General features: G+C 43.1%; 1 protein-coding gene across 1 annotated transcript in view; it reads right to left on the reverse strand.

Annotated features, from left to right (window-relative positions):
• The window catches only part of LOC114253363 (thrombospondin type-1 domain-containing protein 7A), a 118,700-nt gene that overhangs the window by 17,886 nt on the left and 81,369 nt on the right, over positions 1 to 19,445 (reverse strand). The window contains exons 5-12 of the mRNA XM_089734282.1: positions 17,040 to 17,185; positions 16,619 to 16,747; positions 15,705 to 15,925; positions 9,660 to 9,765; positions 7,809 to 8,017; positions 7,291 to 7,486; positions 5,392 to 5,546; positions 4,456 to 4,568 (exon numbers count right to left, since the gene is read on the reverse strand). Coding sequence (XP_089590408.1) covers positions 4,456 to 4,568; positions 5,392 to 5,546; positions 7,291 to 7,486; positions 7,809 to 8,017; positions 9,660 to 9,765; positions 15,705 to 15,925; positions 16,619 to 16,747; positions 17,040 to 17,185 — 1,275 coding nt within the window. The remainder of the gene's footprint in view (positions 1 to 4,455; positions 4,569 to 5,391; positions 5,547 to 7,290; positions 7,487 to 7,808; positions 8,018 to 9,659; positions 9,766 to 15,704; positions 15,926 to 16,618; positions 16,748 to 17,039; positions 17,186 to 19,445) is intronic.

Here is a 19,445-nt window from a genome sequence, read left to right on the forward strand (position 1 = left end):
AAATTAGACAACGACGAATAGTTTTTACGTCTGCCACCAGACCGTCCGTTACCAGAAGCGGGTAGGTTTTGAAATTTGAGCATTTCTATAAAAGAACCAGATATGCAAATATTTGACTAGCCGACTTGGAACGCGGTGCAGTATTCCGAGGTTCAAAAAAAAAAAAAAATGTTTTCCTGCGTTATCTAATGCTCTTTTGGCACAGAACGAATGCGTTATGCTGCCATACAAAACCTTGCCGATGGGTCAAATTCAGAGAATGTTCAGCTTAATACTTTCGCCTTTTACGAAAAGTTTAAACCGCTATTCGGTAACGATTTCGCCTATAAAAGTTTCTAACGATATCCTTCAAATAATTTTCGATAAGCGAGCCGAGGTTATACGATAGCGTCGTAGATACCTCATAAAGAAATTAAAGGATAGATATATCAGGGAAGATATAGAGAAAATATCTTCTTCTTGTGATTATATGTTTAACCCCAACTTATTATTGGCATATATACAGAAAATTGGTGGTATTGATAAATTACAAAAGCGGCACCGTCTGCTACTCGCATCCGGCCCGCATCGCCGGAGCCCTCGGCTTGTACGGCCAATGCAAAGCCATGTCGAGGTAGGCCACATTCCAATACATCTAAAGAGGCCGAAAACAGATATTCTGAGCGATGCTATCCAAATAATTCCTCAGCAAGAAAAACGGGGGGAGGGGGGAACAAGTACAAAGTGGAACGAAAATCAGGAAATAAAAATAAATTACTCAACAGCATTTTCAGGCGGATGTCTAAGACTATATTGAAACACCTGGACTCGATCCACCAAACGTAATATTGAAATTAATAATAACTTGATGTCAATCAAAATCCAAAATTTAATTCAATAGAGCTTTAGAACCCGCACCCCTGACACCGTCTTTCAGATTTCCTCTTTTCATACTTCCCAAGACCAATAAAATATCGAACAATTTTCAACCTCAAGGCATTGAACAAGTACATGAAACAGTCTTTTTCACCTTTTCCACCATCGAGTTCCTAAGTTTTATAACAGATTGGAATGTCAAACTGGATTTGAGCCAGGCCTATTATCATCTATCAATGACGTTTCTCGGGATCAGTTATCAGGGTCGTCTACTTCAGATGATATGTCTGCCATTCGGCTTAGCTGCACCACCGCGGATTTTTGCTTCAGTGACAAACTAAATAGCCGAAATACTTCGCCAGAAGGGTCTGCGACTAGTGGTTATCTGCTTGTACACCAGGGCAGAACATCTCCCGCCATCGGAGCAAAGCTTATCCATATTATCTGGAACCGCTGCGTTCATTGACAGTGCGTTTCCAGAGGTCTTTTTTGCCACGTACCAGCTGGCTATGGAATGAGCTCCCTCCACGGTGTTTCCCGAGCGCTATAACATGTCCTTCTTCAAACGAGGCCTGTGGAGAGAATTAAGCAGTAGGCAGCGGCTTGGCTCTGCCCCTGGCGTTGCCGAAGTCCACCGGCGACTGTAACTATTCACCTTCAGGTGGGCCGTATGCTCGTCTGCCTACAAGGGCAAAAGACTTGTTGAAATCTCAAGTAACTATACTGAGACCTTAGAACTCATATCTCAAGGTGGGTGGCGGCATTTACGCTGTAGATGTCTATGGCCTCCAGTAACCACTTAACACCAGGTAAGCTGTGAACTCGTCCACCCATCTAAGCAACCGGTTATGACACTGACGAGCTTGATAGACTTTCTGGGAATCGTATGGGACACCAAATCCAAGACAAAGTCCCTGCCCAAGAATTTGCTCGTGCGACTTACTGCCGGCGGTTGGAACCTAAAGCAGGCGCAAAGCCTCTTAGGATATCTCAACTTTGCGACTTTCATCACCCACCGGGGAAAGTTGCTTTGCCGAATCCTTGCAGTACCACAGCAACAAGCTCAGGAGATATCCTCATTTACCAAAGCAGTATTCGGACGAGGTACGTACAGAGCTGGATTGGTGGTTAGAGAGTCAGTCAGAGCACACCAATTCATCCACAGAGAATGGCCACGAACCACGTCATCACCGACGCGTCGGACATTCAGTGGGGAGCCCTTGTAAACAACAGAACAGAATTTTCCTACATAAAGAACGAGGGAGGAACCGGGTCACGATAATAGCTAGATCTGACTGGAAAATTGCTTAACTTAATAGACCACCTCAAAGTTGTACTTCTCCCTCACCACCTACCGGGACTGTACAACACTGAAGCCGATCACCTCTTACGCAATCGCGGCGGCTTGGAGTGGTATCTCACAGAAAAAGCAACTACTAGGCTATTCAGCCTGTGGGGAACTTGTTCGCGTCTCGGACCGCTCATGGATAAAAAACTATGTTTACCTCTTGTGAGTCCGCGCGAGTAGGTAATTTGCCCTGAAGCAGTGGTGCGTCTCGGTTTGAAGGGTGGGGCAGCCGTTGTAACTATACTTGAGACCTTAGATCTTACATCTCAAGGTGGGTGGCGCATTTACGTTCTAGACGTCTATGGGCTCCAGTGACCACTTAATACCAGGTGAGCTGTGAGCTCGTCCACCCATCAAAGCAAAACTCGAACGCCTGCTTCTACAACGCGTTCAGCAGATCTTGGCATTACTGACTAGCATGGCCGTTTCCGCCGCTCAGTCTGATATCCAGAGTGCTGGACCACCTCAACTCAACCTCAGGTCGGTACATACTAGTGGTACCCAAGTGCAAGAAGCCCCTGTGGAGGCCAGACCTGAAATCACCTGCCCTCAAGCGACTCAAGAAGCTCAGAGATCTGAACATCAGTCTGGTGGACACTGACAATGCTACCGCCAGGCTATCAGCAATCTACACAATGCACACACACAGCAATGGAAGCTTGGTTCATTTTGGGTGGGACACGCTGACAGGGACATGGACATCGGCAGGAGAGAAACTTACTATTATCGTGCTGGAGAGAGTCTACGATAAGAACATACGCCCCTATTTGGAATAAGGGGTAAGGTTTTGTCAAGAAAATGTATTAATTCTTGTGTACCCGAATTAGAAAATGTAGCTAGATTTCTGTTATCTGTATTTATCTCATGGTCTCTCCTACCGGACCATTCTAGTTTATAAGTCTGTTATATAGCGTCCGTTTGTGAAACTCTATCGGATATAAAAAATAGCTTCGAGCCCGACAGTGAAACATACTGAAATCTATTTCCTTGACAAAGCCTGCACCTTCTAAATTACTGATATTTGGGTCGAAAACTAATTGATCTTCACACCAACAGTCCAGTTGGACATTCGTGGCTGCTCCTGACCAATTGATCATCGATGCAGTATACTGGCTACGCAATCTAGTGAATATGACACAGCAAACCAGTGGGAATATTTAATCTATTCTTCTTCGAGCAACTAAAGGCTCCACTAAGCCAGCTACTGCAGCGAGGATTAGTAGTTGGGTAAAAAGTCTTTTAGGAGACTCAGGTATTCAGGCCTCAGTTGGAAGCTGTAGAGCGGTGGTGAAAACTTTAAACTGGGTAGGAAATTACCAAATTAATGATATTTCAGCTAAAGATAACTGACAACATGAGCATACTTTTAGAAAGTTCTATCAAAAACTTATTATTAATGCATCAAACACTGATATAAATTCTGAGAAATCTTTCTCAGTATTTTCGTCCTAAATCTTATTAGGTCGATTTGAATTAAGTGGGTAATATTATACGGTTACCTTCCATTAATTTAAATTACGTGCTTAATTTAAGCTTTGCTTAATTAAACACAATAAGTCACATTGTTGCTTTTTAAATAAATATTATTTTATTTCAAATACAAGCCACCAGGAGATAACAAACAGTCTCTCATAATGGACTTCGGACGTCAAACGGAACACATAATATAGAAATTTTACCTTCCAATAAAATTTGTATTATGTTTCCTAAGACGTCCGAAGTCCAGATAATGTCTTCCTGGGGCTACATCCATCATTATGAGCCGAACAATGACAAATATGGCGGCTTGTCTTTGCTTGTTGGTTCGGTTCCAGACGTTATAGAGGGCGCTGTAGATGGGACTTAGGAAACGGAAGTAGTCAAATTTAGCGACCTGCAGTGAAAATCATACGATGTACTCTCATAATGGACTTCGGACGTCTTAGGAAACATAATACAAATTTTATTGGAAGGTAAAATTTCTATATTATATGTTGTTTGAATGTTCTTGGCTATCTACATCATACAGTAACGGGTCGTTACCACGATTTTCTCATCCGTTTTTTTTTGTATTACCACGGGAACTCGATGACTCGCACCAGCACAATACACTCACATCGAAAAAAGGTAGAAAGTAGGTAGACAGATTTGTCTGCCCCTAATATCTTACCCGCAATGACGCTTGGAGCTCGGGAAGCCGTTAAATATGAAAATCGTAGTAAGAGCCCGTGAAATAATAGAGTGAACAATGATTAACTATTAGTGAAACGTACAAAGCCTCGCGGACGACGTCAGCGTTGTTTTGTATGCACATGACGTCACGATTCATCTCCCCCTCCTCGATACAGGGCTCCTCATCGTCACTCTCGTTGAACGTTTCTCCATCCTGTGCACAGTGAGGGAGTCGTTTACGGAAAGTCGAGTTAGTTTTTCGGAACTAGAGACAAGAGATTTTTTGCTCGTGGTAGGACGTCTTTTGAGCCGTGATGGGTTTCGGTTTGATGCGTCTTACCCATAAACACAACCCTGTGCATGCCGAATCTTCTTAGTCGGTCGCGATTCCGATCCGGTAGTAGATTCAACGAAGTATTGCTCTTGCTAGGGCTAGTGTTAGCAAACTCCCTCAGGTTGAACCAGTTCGCTCACCAGTTAGTAGCTGGAATAACCCCTAAGATACCAGCTGTTATACTATTAAATTGTGACTTAAGCCTCATGTGTTGACCTCGACAGTATTGGTTTTCTGATGTCTAAGTCGATACATACATATGTACATATGTATACACATGCCTATTCGTTATTTAAATTCTGCTGGCCAAATTTGTTTGAGCAAGAAGTCGAATTAAGTTTAGCATAGTAACTTGTGTTTCGCAACATAGCAACATAAGCGACTCTAATCCATGTGGACGCACGCTATTCCGTGGACGCACGTATTAAAACATGGTTGAGAATAGAAGCACCGTGACAATGCTTGATTAAAAAAAAATTTCAAACGTTTATGCGAATTTCAATTAAATTAACAATGATACACACAAGAATGCAATTCAATATATATTCGAAGTATAATTTTGAAATGTTTAAGTTTTTGGCGGGCTGTCTGTTTTTCGACCACAGATTATATGTAGCATTGTGTGTAGTAAACGCTTCCAGTGGTCGTCGTTAAATAACTGTCCACACAGATATGTACGTGTGTCGTTATTAAAAAAACTTACCACTAGATCAGTGTAGTTGGTAACAGGGATGAAATCTGTGCGTCTTCTCTCACATGGTCCCCACGGTGTTGCCAGCCACGAGTATGTAGCGCACGCGTGGGTGTTGCAAGTCTCGTTTTGTATTAACTGATCTTCTGAAGGACACGGCCAACCATCTGTAATTAAATACATACCTAAAATTTTGTTCAATGTATATTAATTAATTGTCAAAAAAAAAACAAACAGACGAAATCGGACTAAGGATTTAAGAAGATTCTAGTCTATTGTATTGGTATGCCCCACTAAATATACAGTATTTTTAAAAGTAAAAATGGTTTTAAAGCTTTAACAAGCTCATTTACAGTAAGACTATTTGACCAGCAAGTGTTTATTTTTCTTTGCTTTGTTACTTTTAACCCTTGATTGTTTTCTCAAAGTTTTTTTTTTGTATTTGATAAATATACATAAAAGTAGGTGTGTAGTAAAGCGTATATAAGCATCTTTCTAAATTCAGATTCTAAACCAATGACATATTATTAAGTTGCTTTTTGTCGCTCATGAATTGATCTGTTTGTAAAAAACCATGTTGATTAGCTCTGCTAAACAATGACAAACCAACGAATAATACTTAACTTTGTATTATAATTTAATTTCATTTAGATTTCGTTTTTATAATGACTCCAGATCACGCTTCGTTATGACTGTCGTTAGATCGATTTCAGGAATTTTATAAGTTGCGTTTTAGTGATCTTTTATATAGTTATTTGTGTTTTGAATTCATTAATAATTTGTATTAGGAGATATCTTTATATGTTTTCATATTATTCATATCATTCACACACACACTCACACAGACACAAACACACATACACACGCACACACACACACACACACACACACACCCACTCTCACTTACACATAATGACCTTCTTAAATGATAACACCTAATGATCTCTCAACACTAGTCCGCAGCATCTGTTCACGACTTAGCCTAACCTAATCTGTCTTAAGAAGGAGGGAGCCTGGAGATCAGTAATACAGGTCTTTGAACTTAGTACAGACTTCAGCTCTTTCAAAGGCTTACAAAATAAATTATAAGGTTAATTTCCATTTGTATTTGTACTATACCTTTAAGAGAGAAATAAATAAATTATTATTGTGGCTGGTAGCCATCATACAACGTAAGATAATTGACAGATGCCTGAATCTCGCTTACGACATTTTCAAGATAAAGCGCATATATACAAGTTCCGAACAATAACATTCGGACCGTCGGTCTACCGAGCAATATCACCCACTCGGTGGAAGATCTTCCCTTTGTCGTTAAACTTTCCAAAATTATTATTATTCTATTCCAACCAGCCGGAGGAAAACACGACTGTTGAAATATTTGCGACTGATAGTTTTATTTTGCGTGTAAAAGTCGCTTTAACACTTTTCTCAGAACTACAACTTTTCGTCGCAAACTTTTCAATTCAACGTTCGTATGTACTTCAGTTGAATAGAGCTTTAATAAAGTGAGTTTCGGTTTTATAGTGAATAGTGTTAAAAAAAATTTTAATGCCCTTGTAGGCAGACCACCACCTACCACCTAATAGTGAGTGGTTATCGTGGCCCATGGACCTTAGCAATGCCAAGCCGCTGCCTACCGCTTAATACTCTCCACAAGCCTCGTTTGAAGAATGACATGTCATAGCGCTCGGGAAACACCGTGGAAGGAGCTCATTCCAAAATCGAATTGTCCGTGGCAAAAAAGATCTCTGGAAACGCACTGTGGATGACCGCAGTGGCTCCAGGTAGTATGGATGAACTCTGCTCCGGTGGCGGGCAGTGCGATGGTGAAAAAATGATGATGGTATCATCTCGAACAATTCCTCCTATTTCAATTTCCTAAATGAACCGCTGCTTATTGTGACTCACCGGGCGCTGCGTGTGCAAGCACATGTCTCCGGCGACTGGTGTGGGGCGGTGGTCTTGACGGTGCCGCGCAAGGAGCCGAGCACCGCGACCACGCTCCCCACGAGGACACCACGCAGTCACCGGGACACGCGATGCGACAACGCTCTCCGCGCGCTGGTGCCCCGGTACCGGCGCACCACGCCCTTTCCGCCTCTCGCTGTTGTAACAGAATACAATAATCACAGATCACATAATAAACGTAACTAATGGTCCCGCAGTAGTCGAAATTCGACTATAAGTCCTTTGAAGTCGTCATGGCCTAAAGGATAAGACGTCCGGTGCATTCGTATCGAGCGATGCAACAGTGTTCGAATCCCGCAGGCGGGTACAATATGTTCTAATGAAATATGTACTTAACAAATGTTCACGACACATATGACCACTTAAATTCAACCTTATTCTTCGACTTATGTCCGACATGGACCTTTGAAAATTTTATTTAGATTAAATACAAACAACATAAATACGAAGACGCTTACCCCATCGTGACCCACACATCTGAGTTCTCTATTCCGTCTTCCCGGACCACAAGTCGTGTGTGGTTGGTTGAGTACACACGGTCCCCACGGCAGAGCCTTCCACGACGCGCATCGGGGGGTGCTACAGGTCCTCTTTTCTTCCAGCGGAGGACAGGCAGCTCCGCCTCCTGACGCTGCCGATATCACGCGACGACGACGGACGCTGTACCCTGGACGCAAAAAGGAATGACCCGTTGAAAAAATAGTTTTTTTTATTGCTTAGATGGGTGGACGAGCTCACAGCCCACCTGGTTACTGGAGCCCATATACATCTACAACGTAAATGCGTCACCCACCTTGAGAGATTAGTTCTAAGGTCTCAGTATAGTTACTCAGTATAATACTGATAAAGTTTTACCTCAAATATAGACAGACATATTATTTGCGTTGTCCGTAATGAAAAATATTCATAACTACTGCAATCCAGTCATGCTCCATTGCAACGATTGCTAACTGTATGAAAAAAAAGCTTTTTCTTCTACTCGCAGGAGTTTGGTGGAATGACCCAGCGGATATCTGCTTTGCCACTAAATGCCCTAAATAGCAATAATGTAGTAGCAACAGAATTTAATTATTATAAATCCAGAGTATTTTCAGAGTAGGTACATAATATAGACGTAGAGTATTTTAATGGATGTGTTCAATTTTAATGTTCAACATTGTAACGCTGTTAGTCTAATATAAAAGTTTTTTATTCAATTCCATTCGTCTCGACTACAAATTGAGGCAGCCTTACGCACTCTCTTCGTACTTTCAGAGTTTCGTTATAACCTATATACCATTCTGATATATAAGCTATTATATAGTGAAGCTTGATCAAGCTCCGTCTAGCGGTTTTTGCGTGAAACTGTATCAAATATACCTACCCATATGTCCTTGCAAGCCTGAGATAAGTTATATAAATATATAATACGGGACACATTATATAAGGCCACGTAGGCCCAAACTAAGATGCCCTGTATACTATCAAAATTTATATAAGTACCTAATAAACGCTCAGACATAGAGCAAACAAAATATCATACGAATGTTTGCCCGAATGGAGAATGCAAACCACTGCGCTTGGTCAAGTAGGACGCTAAGTACTGTGCCTACGAACCAGTCTATTATATCTATATATATATATAAATGAATTGCTGTTCGTTAGTCTCGCTAAAATTCGAGAACGGCTGGACGGATTTGGCAAATTTTGGTCTTGAATTATTTGTAGAAGTCCAGAGAAGGTTTAAAAGGTAGATAAATATGAAAATGCTTGGAATTAAATAAAAATAACAATTTTGTTTTTCCTTTGATGTCTCCCCCGTCTAAGTTAAAAGTTTAGGTCTTTCATTTATCGATTGAGACACTACGAAGTCTACCGGGTCTGCTAGTTTATAATAAAATAATGGTAGCCTTAGCGTCGTCAACTATAAGAACATAGATAATACACTAAATCTATTTTTTATTGCCTAGACAGGTGAACGAGCTCACAACCCACCTGGTATTAAGTGGTTACTGGAGCCCATAGACATCCACAATGTAAATACGCCACCCACCTTGAGATATAAGTTCTAAGGTCTCAAGTACAACCGCTACCCCACCCTTCAAGCCGAAAAGCATTACTACTTCACGGCAGAAGTTACAACAGCTACCCCACCCTGCAAGCCGAAACGCATTACTGCTTCACGGCAGAAATGTTTAAGAAAACAATAATTTACAATATAACAATTTACCAACTGTCGGCTGTATGCATTTGTTGTTATAAATGTTTACTATAATAAATCGACACAAATATCTTTGGAAAGTAAAGAATACTTGTTGCACTGCCATTACCTGTTGTCGTAAGTTGTTGTACCGGGAATAGAGGGCAGCCGTCTACAGGTTGACAGGCACTCCAGTCACTCCATTCGCCAACCTCGCAGTCTCGCGGACAAGGCACCTAGTCGGAAAGTCTGTATTAAGCCTCTTTACTTTGTGCTTTTAAGGGTACATACTAGGCAGTGTATGTACATATTGAGGGGTGGTTTAAGCGACTTTTTTCTACATTTTACAGGAGCGCCATCTAAAGCTTAAAATTTGGAAAGCGTATGACAACAAAAAAACTTCTTCAGCTATTTCAACGGGGTAAACTTAATTGATGTTCATTTATAAAAAAGAAACGAATTATTGATGATAATACCAAATAAAACGGACCTTTAATTACAAAGAGAAATGTTGCTTAAATGTTGTTGCTAAATTTATTCGTATAATGGAATATGTGTATAAATACGATTTTATTCGTATCGTTGTGATTAAACTATCTAATATTATATAACTTTTTACCTTGCACGTCTTACTTATTCGTATTACGTTCTATCATGGCATCCGATTGATATTTATAAATACTTAAAACATTCCGGTAGAGGCACCCGTCACGTGCGGACGTGCTCATTGTCCACTCGATCGCCCGGTCTTTGTTCGCCCGGCTTTTGTTAGCCCGGCCATTGTTCGCGCGGCCTGTGTTCGTGATACATCTGCCGACCAAGTGTGTTTCCTGGAAGCTTTTATTTGTTTTGTTTTAGTTATTTTTGTGTTCGTGGAACATTTGCCGACAAAGTGTTTTCCTGCAAGTATTTATTTGTTTTGTTTCTTTTTGTAATTTCTGTTTTGTTGAGCTTTTTCTTTGTCCTGTAGTAATCGCGCCGCATTGCCACCTGTGTTCAATAGAACCGCTCAGGTCCGAGAAGTTGGGGCCTCGCCGCAAGGCGAGTGTTTTCAAGACCCGGGGCCGCCCCACCTGGGTACTCAGCGATCATGGACGCTGTATTCGCGGAATTCCTCCGACTTCGCCACCCACAGCTCGCCTCAGAGTTTCTGGCCTTCAAGGCCAATCACACTGCGAGCCCTCTCGAGGACTCCGCCGCGCTCGCTGCTCCTGCGTCGCCTGTACCTGCGTGCAGAGCTTCTGCATTAAGCACCGCAGCCTCTGTCGTGCCTGCCGCTCCCGTGTCGCCTATACTGGCGAGAAAAGCTGCTGCGTCGTCCGCCGTGACCATCGTTTCAGCTGAGCGATCATCCTCGGCCTCCGTCGCGCCCTCTAAAACACCTACACTTGCTCGTAGGTCGCCTGCACCCGCCTCCTCGTGCTCCGACTCTGACTCGGACATGGAGGTCGACCTCGCCCCCGCCTCATCGACGGATGGATTCACCCTGGTACAGAAGGGTAAGAAGCGTGCCGCGGAGTCTCGAGCTCCCGCGGCCGCTAAAATTAGCAAAGCCGTGAACGCGTCGCGCCCCCGCCCTCAGACTCCCGTTGCGCCCCCAGCCCGTGCCACTCCGTCGCCGCGTCCGGTGGCACAAAATAAAACCCAGACCCCTCCCCCGGTTATCCTTCAGGAGAAGGCAGCTTGGGATCGAGTTTGCCTGGCCCTTAAGGCCAAAAATATAAATTTCACGAATGCCCGTAACCTCGCGAACGGCATTCAAATTAAGGTTCAAACACCCGACGACCATAGGGCCCTCTCTTCTTACCTCCGTAAGGAACGTATAAGTTTCCATACTTATACGCTCCAGGAGGAGCGCGAACTCCGCGTTGTAATACGCGGAATCCCTAAAGAGTTAGATGTAGAGCTCGTCAAGGCCGATCTGTTAGAACAGGGCTTTCCAGTGAATTCTGTGCACCGTATGCACACCGGTCGCGGTAGGGAGCCATATAATATGGTTCTAGTCACCCTCCAGCCTACCCCCGAGGGTAAGAAAATCTTCAACACACAGACCGTCTGTAGGCTCTCCGGTATCGCCATCGAAGCCCCCCATAAAAAAGGCACTCCTAGCCAGTGCCATAACTGTCAATTGTACGGGCACTCTTCCCGTAACTGTCACGCGCGCCCCCGATGTGTTAAGTGTTTGGGCGATCACGCCACGGCCCTCTGCTCTCGCGACCAAATAACCGCGACGGAACCGCCTAGCTGCGTCCTGTGTCGAACACAGGGTCACCCCGCGAATTACCGTGGTTGCCCCCGAGCCCCTAAAATAAATCGCCGCGTCGCCCGTCAAAACCGCCTCCGAGCTTCCGGCCCAGACATCAAAGCCTCGGCACCCTCTGCGTCGCAGGCTAAGCCAGCGTTCGTTCCGGCGGCGGTGCCCAGTGTCTCGGCCTGGGCAAAACCGCTGCCGTACACGAACACGGCTACAACTCCCTCCTCCGCGATTCGTCCCGCCCCCGCGACTCGTCCCTCTCCCGCGACTTGCCCTCCGACCGCGTCCGAAAATCTCGCTTTAGCGATCGACTTCTTTCAGTCGATCAACTTTGAGCGCGTTAACGCTTTGGGCGACGCCATTCGCGCTGCCTCCACTGCACAACACTTTATCGCCGTTGTGCAGGAATACGCCGACGTATACGCGTCATTAAATACGTACGTCCTCCCCTCACTCCGCCGGTAATCAATGGCGTATATAAGTAGAATAAAGCCCCTATCCGTAACGATAGGATTTTTTAACGCTTACGGTCTCGCAAATCAACGTGATCAGGTTTCTGACTTTTTGCGTGACCATCAAATTGATATCTTTTTAGTGCAGGAGACCCTACTTAAGCCCGCGCGCCGTGACCCTAAAATCGCGAACTATAACATGGTCAGGAACGACAGGCTCTCTGCCCGTGGTGGTGGTACCGTCATTTACTATAGAAGAGCCCTGCATTGCGTCCCGCTCGATCCTCCCGCGCTCGCTAATATCGAAGCATCAGTGTGCCGAATCTCACTGACGGGACACGCGTCGATCGTTATCGCGTCCGTTTATCTTCCACCGGATAAGATCGTTCTAAGCAGTGATATCGAGGCGCTGCTCGGTATGGGGAGCTCTGTCATTCTGGCGGGCGACCTAAATTGTAAACACATCAGGTGGAACTCACACACCACAACCCCGAACGGCAGGCGGCTTGACGCGTTAGTCGATGATCTCGCCTTCGATATCGTCGCTCCGCTAACCCCGACTCACTACCCGCTAAATATCGCGCATCGCCCGGATATACTCGACATAGCGTTATTAAAAAACGTAGCTCTGCGCTTACACTCGATCGAAGTAGTTTCAGAGTTAGATTCAGACCACCGTCCCGTCGTTATGAAGCTCGGTCGCGCTCCCGATTCCGTTCCCGTCACGAGGACTGTGGTGGATTGGCACACGCTGGCCATCAGCCTGGCTGAATCTGATCCACCATCGCTCCCGTTTAATCCGGACTCTATCCCGTCTCCTCAGGATACCGCTGAAGCCATAGACATCTTAACGTCACACATCACCTCGACATTAGATAGGTCATCGAAACAAGTTGTAGCGGAGGACTTCCTTCACCGCTTCAAATTGTCCGACGATATTAGGGAACTCCTTAGAGCTAAGAACGCCTCGATACGCGCCTACGACAGGTATCCTACCGCGGAAAATCGTATTCGAATGCGTGCCCTACAACGCGACGTAAAGTCTCGCATCGCCGAAGTCCGAGATGCCAGATGGTCTGATTTCTTAGAAGGACTCGCGCCCTCCCAAAGGTCTTACTACCGCTTAGCTCGTACTCTCAAATCGGATACGGTAGTAACTATGCCCCTCCTCGTAGGCCCCTCAGGCCGACTCGCGGCGTTCGATGATGACGAAAAAGCAGAGCTGCTGGCCGATACATTGCAAACCCAGTGCACGCCCAGCACTCAATCCGTGGACCCTGTTCATGTAGAATTAGTAGACAGTGAGGTAGAACGCAGAGCCTCCTTGCCACCATCGGATGCGTTACCACCCGTCACCCCGATAGAAGTTAAAGACTTGATCAAAGACCTACGTCCTCGCAAGGCTCCCGGTTCCGACGGTATATTTAACCGCGTTATTAAACTTCTACCCGTCGAACTCATCGTGATGTTGGCATCTATTTTCAATGCCGCTATGGCGAACTGTATCTTTCCCGCGGTGTGGAAAGAAGCGGACGTTATCGGCATACATAAACCCGGTAAACCAAAAAATCATCCGACGAGCTACCGCCCGATTAGCCTCCTCATGTCTCTAGGCAAACTGTATGAGCGTCTGCTCTACAAACGCCTCAGAGACTTCGTCTCATCCAAGGGCATTCTCATCGATGAACAATTCGGATTCCGTACAAATCACTCATGCGTTCAACAGGTGCACCGCCTCACGGAGCACATTCTTGTGGGGCTTAATCGACCAAAACCGTTATACACGGGAGCTCTCTTCTTCGACGTCGCAAAAGCGTTCGACAAAGTCTGGCACAATGGTTTGATTTTCAAACTATTCAACATGGGCGTGCCGGATAGTCTCGTGCTCATCATACGGGACTTCTTGTCGAACCGCTCTTTTCGATATCGAGTCGAGGGAACCCGCTCCTCCCCACGACCTCTCACAGCTGGAGTCCCGCAAGGCTCTGTCCTCTCACCCCTCCTATTTAGCTTATTCGTCAACGATATTCCCCGGTCGCCGCCGACCCATTTAACTTTATTCGCCGACGACACGACTGTTTACTATTCTAGTAGAAATAAGTACCTAATCGCGAAGAAGCTTCAGAGCGCAGCCCTAGCCCTAGGACAGTGGTTCCGAAAATGGCGCATAGACATCAACCCAGCGAAAAGTACTGCGGTGCTATTTCAGAGGGGAAGCTCCACACGGATTTCCTCCCGGATTAGGAGGAGGAATCTCACACCCCCGATTACTCTCTTTAGACAACCCATACCCTGGGCCAGGAAGGTCAAGTACCTGGGCGTTACCCTGGATGCATCGATGACATTCCGCCCGCATATAAAATCAGTCCGTGACCGTGCCGCGTTTATTCTCGGTAGACTCTACTCCATGATCTGTAAGCGGAGTAAAATGTCCCTTCGGAACAAGGTGACACTTTACAAAACTTGCATAAGGCCCGTCATGACTTACGCGAGTGTGGTGTTCGCTCACGCGGCCCGCACACACATAGACACCCTCCAATCCCTACAATCCCGCTTTTGCAGGTTAGCTGTCGGGGCTCCGTGGTTCGTGAGGAACGTTGACCTACACGACGACCTGGGCCTCGAATCAATTCGGAAATACATGAAGTCAGCGTCGGAACGATACTTCGATAAGGCTATGCGTCATGATAATCGCCTTATCGTTGCCGCCGTTGACTACTCCCCGAATCCTGATCATGCAGGAGCCAGTCACCGTCGACGCCCTAGACACGTCCTTACGGATCCATCAGATCCAATAACCTTTGCATTAGATGCCTTCAGCTCTAATACTAGGGGCAGGCTTAGGGACCCCGGTAACCGTACTTGTCGAACTCGACAAAGAGGTCGACGTGCAACCTAACCCATGCATCAGCCCGCTGAGTTTCTCGCCGGATCTTCTCAGCGGGTCGCGATTCCGATCCGGTAGTAGATTCATTCGCGAAACAATTGCTCTTGAGTTGTTAGGTCTCCTTCGGAGGCGCTCGGGCAGTTGTTAGCAAATCCCACCCCTCTTGGCTGAGCCTTTGCTCGCCCACCTGTCCTGGTGAAACTGGAAAGGCCTTCGGGCCACCAGTAAACTTTCAATCATAAAAAAAAAAAAAAAAAAAATATACTTAAAACCATATATATATTGTTAAATATAGAATTTATTATAAAATTTAATCTCATTAATCTATCCGGACCGCGGAAAGAGAAATATCAATATCAGTGCCTTTGTACATCTCTTACTAGTTTGTATATCAATTTCTTCGGGTAATTAAGCGGTTGTCTGGAAGAGATCGCTTTTAGCGATAAGACGGCCTATTGTACAAACGTATCTGCTTGTTGACTGTTGTTATGTGTTTTGGTGTCCAATAAAGTGTGTTCTCTCTCTCTCTCTCTCTCTCTTTCTCTCTATATCTACTTTTTATTATATTTAAGGTTCGCTAACCTCACAAGGTTGGACTAGTGTTGGCATGAGAGCATGAGCGCATTGAGCCGGATGCAGAGCTCTTCCATCAGCACGCACGCAAGTAGCCTCCCGCCGTTGAACCCCACCACCGCAGCTCGCTTCAGAGTCCTTGTCGTCATCTGAGTTATCATCATCATCATCGTCGTCGTCGTCGTCGTAGTTCGCGTCATTGTCCAAATCATCATCATCGTCATTGTTGACTGCGAAAATGAAACTTACGGTTAAAATTTCATAAGCCAGTATTAGCTTGGAAATTAAATCGTGTCTGACGAAGAATATTTTTAAAAATATTATCTAAGGAGGATTGACATTGTGAAACTAGAAGCCAATTGAAACTGTAATATAACTAGTTATTAATGGTAGTGGGGCAAGTGGAAGACCAAACCAGTACGTAACACACCATACGGATTGAAGGGTAGGGACAAATGTTAGAATTGCAATTGCAATTGAGACTTCCATCACATGTCTCAAGTTGAAGGTCGGCATTTAGGTTGTGATATTTATGAGCGCTGTTAATCAATTTACACTAAATAGGCCTTGAATTTTATCACTCATATAAGCTTTAAAAAATAAAACAATAAAATTTTAATAGTTAGTTTCTTTCTAGGAATTAAGATTAAAAGAAAAATAGTTAAATTGCATGTTGTATAAAGTTGTCGTATAGTTTAAAGCGATGGTAGATCCTACTATACAATTAGTGGTAAATGTCTTGTCTAATCATTTTTTATGCGTCATTTGCGTTACTTTTTTGAAGTATTTCAAAGGCGTCTAATTGAGTACGACCTGTGCAGTCTACCTATGTAAATTAATGCCATTTGGTAAAAAAAAAACAGATTAAATAATGAGCTTTGATGGTCGGATATTAAGTACGAGCTTAAAAATGTTCAGTTTACCGGGGGGCAGAGGTGCCGTGGTCTCGATGGCAACACGGCATGGTCCCCAAGCGCCCGGTACCCAATGAGCACTCGCTTCCATAGCCGCTGGACGAACTTCCTCTACCACGTCGCACTCCACACCACCACCTAGCGAAGAAATGTTTAATATATCTATATATATATATAAAATGAATTGCTGTTCGTTAGTTTCGCTAAACTCGAGAACTCGAGAACGGCCGATTTGGCTAATTTTGGTCTTGAATTATTTGTGGAGGTCCAGAGAAGGTTTAAAAGGTAGATAAATCTTCTATTTATCTTTTATTTATCAATTGAGGCACTACGAAGTCTGCCGGGTCAGCTAGTGCTTAACATATTTACGCGCAAGAATCATACAAGTTATGCAGTGTCTAAAACAATGATTTTGGAACATGCACAATACCTATTGGAAGTCGTTTCAGGCGTCTAGTCCGTACAAGGGCTCCGTCTGATCTGGGCCTCCATGGAAGCCATTCTCCAAGAGCGCAGTCTACTTTCATGAGACAAATTCGCGTGGTGCCAATTTGTGCGAGAGTAGCACCACAATACCTAGAAAATAAATAAAAAATATATTAAAAGGAATAAAGATTTATATCTTATCAATTACAAGATGTGATACTAGATTTATTATATATATACCCTTTTAAAGCTTACAAAAGTTTTCAGGAAAATTAAACCGTTAAATGTTTAGTTGAAGAAGGCAGTTATTTTGTTTATCACTACATAGTATAAAACAAAGTCGCTTTCTCGGTCCCTATATCTCTATGTATGCTTAAATCTTTAAAACTACGCAACGTATTTTGATGCGGTTTTTTTAAATAGATAGAGTGATTGAAGAGGACGGTTCATATGTATAATAACATCCATTAAATAGTGGAGAAATCAATAATAAATTACAGCTTCCGAAACGAAGCGAGGGTGGGTCGCTAGTTATATTAAAAACGGCATATCGATGTGAGCGTCCTACATAAAAAGGTTTAAATTATAGCGTAAATCAAAATAGAAGTTTACATCGTTGGCGTCACTACGTTCAACTTCCATTGCCGCTCACAAACCAAAATTATGTGCTAAATGGAAAAGTTTCGGAGTATTCTAAAAGCGAATGCAATAACGTTTTGTACTAAAGTTTGAATTTGTTTAGCATTCATGCCGTTTGCTAATTTGTGATGTGATTTATCATTTTTACAGAATCTAATGAAGCCGATGTTGTAAATAGTTTTTCTCTTTTAAAATTTTGTCTTGTGTTAATTTAAGTCTAGTTTATTTGCACTGTGTATATATATATTCGTAAAAGTTTTAAAAGGAATTCGTGGCGTTTCTATTGCAGCCTACGTATAAAGTATGTATTAAGTCAAGACGTGGGGCCATAAATCTGTCTATTTCGTCCACTAAGACTTCATTGCTGTTTCAGTTTCAACTCCAATCGAATATCTCAGGTAGGTAGGCAGTAGCAACTAACTTATACACACAGTTGGTAGACTCTGGGCATCAGAAAAAAACCAATCGTCCTTCTGTTTGAACGAACTAACTAGAACATATTATAATGTACTAGCGACCCGCCCTCGCTTCGCTTCGGAAACTGTAATTTATTATTGTTTTCTCCACTATTTAATGGATGCTATTATAAATATAAACCTTCCCCTTCAGTCACTCTATCTATTAAAAACAACCGCATCAAAATCCGTTGCGTAGTTTTCAAGATTTAAGCATACATAGGAACAGACAGATATAGGGACAGAGAAAGCGACTTTGTTTTATACTATGTTGTGATTATATATATATATTTAATTGGTATTGTGTGTAATTTGTAAACGTGTATTGGAAGGAAATATAGATTGATTTAACAGGCAAATGTTTTTGAATGGAAAGATATGAAAGTTGCTACAAGTTCTTCGCCACGAGTGATATCAGATCAATATAACGATGTTTGACCCAGTTTGCGAACGAGTAGCGCTACCAGATACATATTAAAGATGGTCATGTTTGTACGTACAGATATGAGAGTCGTAGTAACGCATGAGGGGACAGAGTCGTTTTGTTTTAGTGGTGCACACATAATAATATGAATATCCGTATTAAGTATATCAAGGACGTATACTAGATACGTACGTATCCGTACCGAATTTATATTAAGCCGAAAATGAGCGTTGAAGACTAATAGGAATATTGACAGCAAGATACCTAGTCTTTGGAAAATATGTCTATAAAAATCAACGTTTTTTTTTTATTATTGCTGTGGCCTTAATAGTAACGGCCGTCTGGTGTAGTGGTAAGTGACACGGTCACTACACAAGGGGGTCGCGGGTTCGAATCCCGCCAAGGGGAGATATTTGTATGATAAATATAAATGTCTTTTCCAGGGTTATGGATGTATATTAAAATATTAAAAATTATAAATATTAAAATATTAAATATATGTATGTGTATAATAAAAATCTTACATTTCTTTCCGTTATCTGGTACCTGTAACACAAGTTCTTTACGAACTTATCACGGGACCAGTTAACGTGGCGTGATTGTTAGTAAATATTTATTATTTATTTATTTATTTAATATATTCTTGTAAATATTGTGGCCGGTTATCGATTGAAATATGCACTTGCTCCACATGATAATGTACCTATACTATAACTTCGGACTGCAATATTAATATACCTGTCAATAGCCTAGTACAAAAACATAATAACAAGTCTTCGTGTCTATTTTGAATAATAATATCAAAGAGATTCTTATCCAATACTATTTATTACATCAACTACTTAATATCAAATTTAATATCAAAAAATATTAATTAAACGAATAATTGGCG

The sequence above is a fragment of the Bombyx mandarina genome, chromosome 17 (assembly GCF_030267445.1).
Source record: "Bombyx mandarina strain Sakado chromosome 17, ASM3026744v2".
Lineage (NCBI taxonomy): Eukaryota > Metazoa > Arthropoda > Insecta > Lepidoptera > Bombycidae > Bombyx > Bombyx mandarina.